Below are 12,231 nucleotides of genomic sequence, written 5' to 3' on the forward strand. Positions count from 1 at the left end.
TGTAGTATAGATTACAATGTATTGTGTTGCAGTATAGATTACAATGTATTGTGTTGTAGTATAGATTACAATGTATTGTGTTGTAGTATAGATTACAATGTATTGTGTTGTAGTATAGATTACAATGTATTGTGTTGTAGTATAGATTACAATGTATTGTGTTGTAGTATAGATTACAATGTATTGTGGAGTAAAATATTGCAGGGAGGCATGTGAAGCTTCCTCTCTGTGGATCATGATGGGCCCCCAACTAGAACAGGCTATGAATCGATTTGATGGAAAAATAGGTGAGTTCACCAATTTTGGTGGCAATAAAAGTATGGGAGGGTAAAACATTTGTTAATTCTCATTCGATTCCGGACAACGTCGGGTCTCCCTACTAGTATTCTATAAAATGTCTTCGAATGTTCATGTTTATTATTGTTTCATTTTTTTCTTTTGTTGTGCGAGTTGAACCTACGACAGTTAAGTTCACCTTATGACGTTTTTTTTTTTTCGTTAATTCAGTCTCAGTTGAAAGAAATGAATAAACAGAGAGATTCCATGGAAGATTTGTCAGAAGTTGCCCAGAACTTATCCAGAATGACGTCCAATCCACACATCAGTAGTAAAGTGGCCCAACTCAAATCCAAGCACCAGGTGGCCATAAGTAATATCACGGTTCGTATAAGACGATAGTCAATCGTCAACATTTTTCTTTGTTTAGTTATGTTGTTATATGATTTTAATATTGAAAATGTATTTCCAACAGTATGTTCTGTATTAACCTGCTTTTAATATGTCATACGAAGGTAACAGAGTATGTTGGCAAATCCCACCTCTGAATGTTGCACGATGTGATAAACCTCTTCGCTGATTCGGTCATGTCAAGCGCAGTAGTGAGTGAATAAACAGAACCTGTGTCACAGAAGTTAATCTTTGTTTTTGCAAAGGAGTCAACACTTATCAAGGCCTGTAAGCCGCTCGAGGATAAAAGTTAATGAGTGTACAGTGGTCAAAGGGAACATGTCATAGTAATTGTTCGTAGTGGAAATTTTGTAAATTGGATTACTTGGGGGGATAGCTCATCAAGAATTTGTTAACGTTAGACTTGAAGACAACCATATTGTAGTCAGTTGGAAAGCAGGAAAACAGAACAGAGTTCCACAAGCGTGCAATTCTAAGAAAGAAGCTTTGTTCATGGAATCTATGTTTAGGTTTAAGCACAGATAAAGAGTGGAGGAAATTACTGATAGTGGCTTCAGATAGACGAGTGTTTTTTGTGAAAGTCAAGACAAGGGGGACCATAGATTGTGGCTCAAACGAGCACTTGCCATGAAAATAACGATAAAGCTGAGACAGGAAAGAGAAAAGGGCATCCTCCATTAGGCTACAAAGTCTGTTTTGAACTCTGTCAAGGCAGAATAAGCTGCTTCTAGCAGCTCCTGCCCAGATATCACTTGTCTGGCATTGACTTATCATGCAACACTTAGACTGCAACAAGCAAGGAGGATTTAAAAGTATAGTCACTCATAAGGACATCATCGATCGAATTAAATGGCAAACAGACGTCTGAGCAGTTGCCAAAATCTAGACCCGTGTAAACCATGAAGACCTGTCTACAACTGGATAGTAGTAGTAGTAGTAGTAGCAGTTTTTATTGAGGCTATTGTTTATGTGGGTAATTTGACAAAACAACGCATGAAAAAAGCATACCACAAAGTGCAAAATCTTATATGAGACACATTTTTTATTTCAAGGTATTTTTTGTTTATATACAGCTTTGTCAGCTAAATAATTTATTTAGTAATATTACCTGCACAAACAATTGCATCAACAAAGAAAAGCAACTTATTACATAAGTTATGCTTGTATAAACCTATTGATTTTGTTATTCACAAAATATTGAAGATGTAAATTCGATTTGATTTTTAATAAATTTCTGATAATGCTGATATATTTTCACAAAGCATGTCGTTTTCATAATTTTCTTCCACAGTTATTCAAAATGTTAATAATTTTAGAAATTTTTATCTGTATACATAGCACATGTATCCATTTTTTTAAATATATTTTTTAAATGTGTGCAGCTTTGATATAGATTTGCTACATAATAAAATAAAGATGATTTTTTCATCTAGAGTTTCAATAGGAAAATAACCCAAACAAATCTTTCACTCTCAATACTTGCAGCACTCCCTATAGCATGTTTCATGAAACTATATTTTATCACTGTTTAAAAATGATTGCATTTATTCCAAACAGCTTCTCTCTAGTATGTAGTTCCACAAAGAATGTAACAGATAAACTCTCTATCCATTGAGTCCTCTCACTCCCTTCATATCACCGAATTACTTAAGAGCTATTATTATTTTTTAGCCACTGTTTTATTGTTAATAAATTTGATAATATTAAAATATTTTAAGGAAGCATGTAAAATCTATATTTTCCAATACTGTATTTTCTCTACTATACTTCATTGTATCATTTACTGTACCGATCTGTCATTGCTCAGAATATACTACATTCAGCTTATATATATATATATATATATATGTATGTATGTATAAAATGTATGTAATAATCCCTAATTCTTTCCCCTTCATTCCTATATCTCAACACAGACCCTAATCTGCACTCATATTGGGTCTTATTTATGTACAACCAAATCTTATTTTTCACAACATTTGACAGAACCTCTTGATATTAACTCTCTGTGACGAAGGAAACCTAATATTTTCATTGCAAACTTTGCTTTTGTATAAACTGTATCGCCTGAAGAGGTCTCTAGTTACCGGTAACTAGTTAATCGGAACATGCTTATGACTGTGTAGCAACATATTACTGCTTATGTAAAAACAAATAAAGAGTATACCCTGCTCTACTTTGATATTCAGTACTCTTGTATTAACCTCGTTAAACTTCATTGAGGTTATTGTTTTCCAGAGGTTAAGTAACCAATATATATATATATATTTCTGGTAAGGTTTCTTTCCTACTTTTTGATTATTTTTTTTTCATCTTTCTGAATAGGATTATTGTCGAAAGTGGGAAGGTTATGTTTCTGACCATCAGAAACATATTGATCACTACAAAGATTGCCAAGAGTGGATCAGTCAGATGAAAGAGAAGATTAAATCGTGCCAGGAACCAAAAGGGAACAAGATAAGCATCCAAGACAAACTACATGAAGTTCAGGTAAATATTTTATCATTTCTATTTTCATTAAGAACTTTGGAAGTCACAACAAACGTGTATACATTTTTTGCATATGTTTGTGTATACATTGTGCACATGCTGTTCATACATTGTGCATATTATTCATATATTCAGCATGTGTATAAGACTAGTCGAAGATTTTATTTATTGATTACAAAAAATGTGTAGTAAAATTGTCGCATAGACGTGTGTATTTGGCCGTTTTTTGAATGATAATAGTGTCTTTAAGGATTGCAAAAAAGCACACCAGCAATTAATATAAACTGTTTTTAAATGTTATATTATAGCGAAGGAAGAAAATAAAGCATATTAAACAGATGTGTATGCATATTAAAATGGAAATAAATGGAACATTAAGAAATATTTGGGTCACCAGCTGGCAAGTGCTAACTTAACATAAACAGTATTTTGTAAATAAAAATCAATGAAAACGTGATTAAATAACAAACATGAGTTTACATTTAGAACATAAGTTGTTTTTAGTCATACGAGGTGCATTCAATAAGTTTCCAGACTTTTTTATATGGGCACTTTTACTGATAGTACACACATGAAGCACTAGTTCCCTTCGAAGTAATCTCCTCCGGCTGCAATGCACTTGTTGTTCCATTCCAACAACTTCTTGAAGGCCTCATGGAAGTCTCTTATGTGAACATGTCAATGACCTTTGTCACAGCCTCTTTCATCTCAGTTGTCTCATAATGACAACCTCTAAGGTTTTCTTTGAACTTAATCATAGGCAGCAAGGTCTGGATTATAGGGAGAGTGAGGAATCGTCATGATGCCCATCTTGGTGAAATAGTCTGTGACAAAGATGTAGCACTTTTGAGACAAACTTGGCACAAATCTTTTGCATCTTCAGTTCTTCACAAATAATTGTGTGCACTTATTGTCTCTATAGATGCACTACGGTCCTTATCCATGAAATTCTTTATTTGACCAATCAACTCTGGTGTTCTGACTTCCTTACTCCTCCCACACCTCTCATCCTTCACAGACTCCCTGCCTTCCTTAAATCTCTTATCCCATTCATGCAAGATAATCTGGAGAATTCTATACGTTTCTGTGGCATTTCTTCCAAGTTTAAAACAGAATTTTATTGCATATCGTTCTTAAGTGTCCTTATGTCCAGATTGCATTTTTGAAATTCATGAGCTGTGACAATCAGGCTTTAGTAGGGTGTATTCCAATTCCCACTGTAGCTATTCGTTTGACCCTGAAATCATAAACAATTTGTCAATCATCTCATAAGATGTATAGCAATAACATACTGAATTTTCAAGAGTCTATGACAGTTTTAAATACCTATACAAAAAATGTCTGGAAACTTATTGAAGGCACCTCATAATTGTTCATTTGTGAAAGTTTATGCGTTTTTAAACGAATGAAAAAAAAAACTGATTTAATGAATTATGTTTTAATGGAAGTGCATAATTTTAATTAAAATGCATATTTTTTAATGGAAGTGCATAGTGTAGTCACGGTTCTGTTATAAAACCGTTACTCTCGTAATTATCTCTTCCCATTTTAAAAGAATGGGGAATAATTTTTCCTAGTCTTACATCCTCCTTGGGGAGGGGAGTAATAATGCAGTATCTGTTCTGTTATTATACCATTCTCCCAGACATTACCTTCTCCTTTTATGAAAGCATCCTCTGAGGTATTATCTCCTCTATTTTAACAATGTAATGTAGTATCTTTGTTGCCATGATACCATCCTTCCAGGAATTACCTCCTCTTTTGGAAGGCAGTGTAGTTAATGTTCATTTGTCATGATACCATATGTTTTGTTTTATTTTAGAGATGAGCGAGTTGAGCGGTGGAATCCTCCTAGGTTTTACCTCCTTTTTTAGGATATATTTTCAGTCATAAACCATCCTCCCAGTCATTACCTCTTCCTTTGAAGGCCAGTTTAGCATATGTTTGTTCACTATTATGCCATTCTCACAGGCTTGCAAAAAAAATATGCAGCAGAGAAATATTTGTTATATATATATATATATATATGATTGGAATAATGGAAATAGTATTCCGACGAAATAAAAAAGGAACAAACCAAGTTATGTGTTCGTCTTTATTTCAAGACTTCCTCTGGATGAATGAAATTAAAAAAGCAAAACACCAGCACAAATATTTGAAAATATATTTTGATGTAATGAAATGTATAACGCTGTTCCATTTCAGAAAACGAAAAAGTCGTTGGAAATTTAAAAAATAAAAATAGGGAGTGGAATAGCGTTGTGAAAGAGAGTAAGATTTTTTTTTTATATATAACGTCATATAGCCGTTAATATATTTAAAAAGATATGATGCAATTCATATTCTTTTTGGAACATTGGAACAAATATGTCCGTTATAATTCAAATATGGATGTGTAACAAAAATGAAATGTGTATTAATGATTATATGTATTAATGATTATATGTATTAATGATTATATGTATTAATGATTATATGTATTAATGATTATATGTATTAATGATTATAGGTATTAATGATTATATGTATTAATGATTATATGTATTAATGATTATAGGTATTAATGATTATATGTTTTAATGATTATATGTATTAATGATTATAGGTATTAATGATTATAGGTATTAATGATTATAGGTATTAATGATTATATGTATTAATGATTATATGTATTAATGATTATAGGTATTAATGATTATAGGTATTAATGATTATAGGTATTAATGATTATAGGTATTAATGATTATAGGTATTAATGATTATATGTATTAATGATTATATGTATTAATGATTATATGTATTAATGATTATATGTATTAATTATTATATGTATAAATTATTATATGTATTAATTATTATATGTATTAATTATTATATGTATTAATTATTATATGTATTAATTATTATATGTATTAATTATTATATGTATTATTATATGTATTAATTATTATATGTATTAATTATTATATGTATTAATTATTATATGTATTAATTATTATAGGTGTTTTCTATAGTGTGAAAGGGTTAACCTGTGTCTTAAATAAAATTATGTTCTTTTAATAGAAATTTACTTAATGACGATACATTATAGAAACTTCCACGTTGTTCAATTGTTATTGAATTTGCGATGTGCTGATTCAACCAGCTTTCAATGCAAGCATATACACTGTTCTTTGCCAAAATTGCCATCATAGATATGTTGCTGAAACCACCACCACCAGTGGCCGTAAATTAATGAAAAGGCTCAATGAACATAAAAGAGATGTAAGAAATAACAATTCTATGAATGAATAATTCTCTCATTCATTGCAGCATAATCATACGTTTGACTTCAAACAAGCAAAAATACTTAAATGTATTTCAAATAAACCGCGCCGGAGACTTCTTGAATCAGCATTTATCGCAAATTCAAGCACAGTTAAACAACATGGCGGTTTCTATAATGTATCGCCATTAATAAGTAAACTTCTATTAAAAGAACATAATGAGATAGATAGGGTACGAGTATGAATATCTCCAGTATCAAATAATCCTCATACACTGTGAAATTTACTTTATGTATGAAGACCAAAGAGGGGAAATATAACTTATGAGAAATATTTGGAATCAAGTCTCCCCTTGCTGTTATTTCAGACCATTTGAAACCATAGCAGCAAGTTTTAGTCTCCCCTCCATCAAGACCAGAGGTTTGGGGGGAAATATCAGATATTTTGTAATACATATGAAAAACAAGGAAAACAAATTGAAACATTTTATGGCTGTAAAAAAGCGCCAAAAATAGAGTTTTGATGATGAATGAGCCCCTTAATGTGCGACCTTAAGGGCAAAGATCACATAGCCTACTACACAATTTAGGTCATTACGTTTCCAACGAGCCTTCATTTGTTAACTTCTGATTAATAGTCGCTGAGATTTGGAACTCATAAAATTGCCAAAAAAAGATGGTATATGTAATATATATATATATATATATATATATATATATATATATATATATATAATATATATATACACTCGTAGCCAAATTGAATATTGAAATGCTTATATCTATGGTTCTGTGGGACGAAACTGCATGACAATTTGCGGGCTTTTTGAAGATTATAATACTATTCTATGGTTAATTTTTTTATGACAATTGGTAAAAAGAAGAATCTATATTTTCAAATCAATAAAATATGCCCAAGTTAACCTACATTTGTATATATATATATAGTGTCCTGGCAAGCCAACTTTAGTTTTGCTGTTTTGGGATTAATCTTGCTTAGGGATTTTTTTGCTTGGTTGTCTCTCCTGTGGTCTTGACAGGTCATTAATGTATTTACTTTCATCAACATGATCAACTGGAGGATCGGTATTGTAATATTTCAGGAAATAACCCTTCGTCAGACGTGTTTGACTTTCAAATATGCATATTAAATCTATTGCAAAATAAGCAAATTCCACAGAAATTGGAAATTAATTTATTTTAAACTTATTTTTATTAATATGTGTTTATACTCAATGTTATTTATTTTATACTAGCAGGACCTGTGGAAATTTCTATAAAGTTGCGATTTCAAAAATAAAAAAATATATGTATCACTTGTGTGCATCAGCTTGAACCGAAACCAAAATATATATATATATATATATATATATATATAACAATTAAACGCAAGTCACTCGAACGTAAGCGTGACACACAAAATAAATAACACGCGCTATCCTATTAATGTATAGATTAGTTCTAATATTTTATCTTATTTATTTTTCTCATAAAAACAAATAAAAATATATTCATGATAATAATTCATCAGTGTTCTATCAATAATAATGTTACATCGATCATATGATCAATTCGTTTTTATTTTATTGTTTTTTTTTTTTTTACTTTTCTATGTAAAGATGATAAACATCAATTTTTTTGTTTGTTATTTGAGTTCTAGAATAAATTGACTTTGAAACAATTGTTTTTTACAATAATTTTCTTTTTAAATTAGCTACAAATAAATTCCATGCACATAATACTTTTATATTTTCGTCGATATTCAAGGGTTTAATGGCTAAACGAGATGATGGTCAATACAAATTGCAAACTGCCATGGACAGCCTCCAAATGATTCTTCCGCATACAGCAGTTTCCGGTCGACAAAGCCTTCAAAAAGATTTACAGACTCTGCAAACCGATTACGATGACCTATCTACACAGATGAGCAGCATTAGTTCTGTTCTGGAGGACTGTCTTTCACATTGGTTGATCTTCGATAATGAGTTCGGACAGTTGCAGCAATGGTTAACAGGTTTAGAGAATCAGGTGGAAGCAGAATCCAAATTGCAGGCTACACCTCAAGAAAAGAAACTTTCACTGGAGAGAGTCATGGTAAGTTTGAGTCAAGATACTCTCATTCAAAGTGGATTGTTTTTTTATTTATATAATTAACAATCATCAACAAAAATAATCTTATAATAGCTCTTCAAATTTCGAAAAAATATTAGATTTTTAGTTCAACACATTTGAACTTATTTAATTAATATGTATGTATGTATTTTACTATTTCATATATATATATATATATTTGTATATTTTGGCAGCAAGTCATTATTTATACACGTTTGATTGAACACAACGGAGTTATTCCTTTTTCCGATCTTGTTGGATATCTTTTCTATTTGCCGAGCGGTCTTTTTAATTTCAGCAGGCATATTATAATGAATGGCGCCCAGAAGTTGAAAAAAATAAATAAATACACCAAGCCTCAAAGGAAAAGAAAACAATTGCTCCTGACGATAATCGGATGCCCGATAGAAAGCGCTTGAGAAAATTATGGCCGACCAACAACTTCTGGGCGCTATTCTGTATAATATGCCTGCCGAAATTAAAAAGATTGTTCGGCAAATAGAAAAAATATCCAACTGGATCGGAAAAAAGAATAACTCTTTCGTGTTCAATCAAACGTGTATATATATAATATATATATATTAAATCTTCAATCCAGTTGTGGGATTAACCTAAATCTCAGTACTAAGATTTAGGTATAGTTTCACTCTGTTCCGGTTTAGTCAAAAGCAGGGTAGTCCACTATCAGAAATGCACCACCAACTATATCCTATCAAATGTCAGCCTTATGGGGGCGGAGATCCTTATATGATACTGAGTCCGGTATCGGATAAAGTGCTTATATCCGCCGTTAGAGCTTCTGTGCATGTGGATCAAGAGTGGAGCAAGAATGGTTGGTTACTTTGGTAGGTTAGTAGAAAGCACAAAAGTTCAACCAAAGCAAAAACCAAAAAAAATCTGGTCTGACATATTGAAATCACTATTTTTTATGGCTGCAAAACGTCATGCGTCATTTCGTTTGCTTGATAACAGTAAAACGTGGATTCCATTCCATATGTAGACTGTAAAAAATGTCTTTGCAAAACCCTAACCAAGTTTAGAATATTACATAATATCCGGATTTTGTTTGCATTATTTTATAAAGTTTGCAGTAAAATTTAGTTTACAATGTGAAATTCCTTCTGTTTTATGGAGTTTCTCTTTTTTTGTCGCCACGAATTCCATATGTCACGTAATATTAATTTTTAAACTGAATAAACCAGACGCGATAAAATTTAAACGATAAAATTCAATCAGATTTCTCGTTTTTCTATCGACCACCGTGTGTTATTATAAAACTTATGGTCGCAAAAAAAAACACAGGAATTTATATTTAAACAATGTGTAGTAATTACGAATAGATAGGAATTTATACTAAAACAATGTGTAGTAATTGCGAATAGATAGGAATTTATATTTAAACAATGTGTAGTATTTACGAATAGATAGGAATTTATATTTAAACATTTTGTAGTAATTACGAATAGATAGGAATTAATATTTAAACAATGTGTAGTAATTACGAATATATAGGATTTTATATTTAAACAATGTGTAGTAATTACGAACAGATAGGAATTTACATTTAAACAATTTGTAGTATTTATGAATAGATAGGAATTTATATTTAACCAATTTGTAGTAATTACGAATAGATAGGAATTTATATTTAAACAATTTATAGTAATTACGAATAGATAGGAATTTATATTTAAACAATGTGTAGTAATTACGAATATATAGGATTTTATATTTAAACAATGTGTAGTAATTACGAATAGATAGGAATTTATATTTAAACAATTTGTAGTAATTACGAATAGATAGGATTTTATATTTAAACAATTTGTAGTAATTACGGATAGGAATTTATATTTAAACAATTTGTAGTAATTACGAATAGATAGGATTTTATATTTAAACAATTTGTAGTAATTACGAATAGATAGGATTTTATATTTAAACAATTTGTAGTAATTACGAATAGATAGGAATTTATATTTAAACAATGTGCAATAATTACGAATAGATAGGATTTTATATTTAAACAATTTGTAGTAATTACGAATAGATAGGAATTAATATTTAAACAATGTGTAGTAATTACGAATAGATAGGAATTTATATTTAAACAATGTGTAGTAATTACGAATAGATAGGATTTTATATTTAAACAATTTGTAGTAATTACGAATAGATAGGATTTTATATTTAAACAGTGTGTAGTAATTACGAATAGATAGGATTTTATATTTAAACAATTTGTAGTAATTACGAATAGATAGGATTTTATATTTAAACAATTTGTAGTAATTACGAATAGATAGGAATTTATATTTAAACAATGTGTAATAATTACGAATAGATAGGATTTTATATTTAAACAATTTGTAGTAATTACGAATAGATAGGAATTAATATTTAAACAATGTGTAGTAATTACGAATAGATAGGAATTAATATTTAAACAATTTGTAGTAATTACGAATAGATAGGAATTTATATTTAAACAATTTGTAGTAATTACGAATAGATAGGATTTTATATTTAAACAATTTGTAGTAATTACGAATAGATAGGATTTTATATTTAAACAATGTGTAGTAATTACGAACAGATAGGAATTTACATTTAAACAATTTGTAGTATTTATGAATAGATAGGAATTTATATTTAACCAATTTGTAGTAATTACGAATAGATAGGAATTTATATTTAAACAATTTGTAGTAATTACGAATAGATAGGATTTAATATTTAAACAATATGTAGTAATACGAATAGATAGGAATTTATATTTAAACAATGTGTAGTAATTACGAATAGATAGGATTTTATATTTAAACAATTTGTAGTAATTACGAATAGATAGGATTTTATATTTAAAAAATTTGTAGTAATTACGAATAGATAGGAATTTATATTTAAACAATGTGTAGTAATTACGAACAGATAGGAATTTACATTTAAACAATTTGTAGTAATTACGAATAGATAGGATTTTATATTTAAACAATTTGTAGTAATTACGAATAGATAGGAATTTATATTTAAACAATGTGTAATAATTACGAATAGATAGGATTTTATATTTAAACAATTTGTAGTAATTACGAATAGATAGGATTTTATATTTAAACAATGTGTAATAATTACGAATAGATAGGAATTTACATTTAAACAATTTGTAGTATTTATGAATGGATAGAAATTTATATTAAAACAATTTGTTATAATTACGAATAGATAGGAATTTATATTTAAACAATGTGTAGTAATTACGAATAGATAGGAATTTATATTTAAACAATGTGTAGTAATTACGAATAGATAGGAATTTATATTTAAACAATGTGTAGTAATTACGAATAGATAGGAATTAATATTTAAACAATGTGTAGTAATTACGAATAGATAGGAATTAATATTTAAACAATGTGTAATAATTACGAATAGATAGGAATTAATATTTAAACAATGTGTAGTAATTACGAATAGATAGGAATTTATATTTAAACAATTTGTAGTAATTACGAATAGATAGGAATTTATATTTAAACAATTTGTAGTAATTACGAATAGATAGGAATTTATATTTAAACAATGTGTAATAATTACGAATAGATAGGAATTTATATTTAAACAATTTGTAATAATTACGAATAGATAGGAATTTATATTTAAACAATGTGTAGTAA

The 12,231-nt window shown here is 29.1% G+C and overlaps 1 protein-coding gene across 3 annotated transcripts in view; it reads left to right on the top strand.

Annotated features, from left to right (window-relative positions):
- The window catches only part of LOC145294135 (nesprin-1-like), a 1,091,614-nt gene that overhangs the window by 542,946 nt on the left and 536,437 nt on the right, over positions 1 to 12,231 (top strand). For all 3 annotated transcript variants that reach the window (XM_080141241.1, XM_080141242.1, XM_080141243.1), the window contains 3 exons: positions 508 to 660; positions 3,013 to 3,177; positions 8,210 to 8,536. In XM_080141241.1, coding sequence (XP_079997367.1) covers positions 508 to 660; positions 3,013 to 3,177; positions 8,210 to 8,536 — 645 coding nt within the window. The remainder of the gene's footprint in view (positions 1 to 507; positions 661 to 3,012; positions 3,178 to 8,209; positions 8,537 to 12,231) is intronic.

The sequence above is a fragment of the Euprymna scolopes genome, chromosome 15 (genome assembly GCF_053919585.1).
Source record: "Euprymna scolopes isolate OS-2025 chromosome 15, ASM5391958v1, whole genome shotgun sequence".
Taxonomy (NCBI): Eukaryota; Metazoa; Mollusca; class Cephalopoda; order Sepiida; family Sepiolidae; genus Euprymna; species Euprymna scolopes.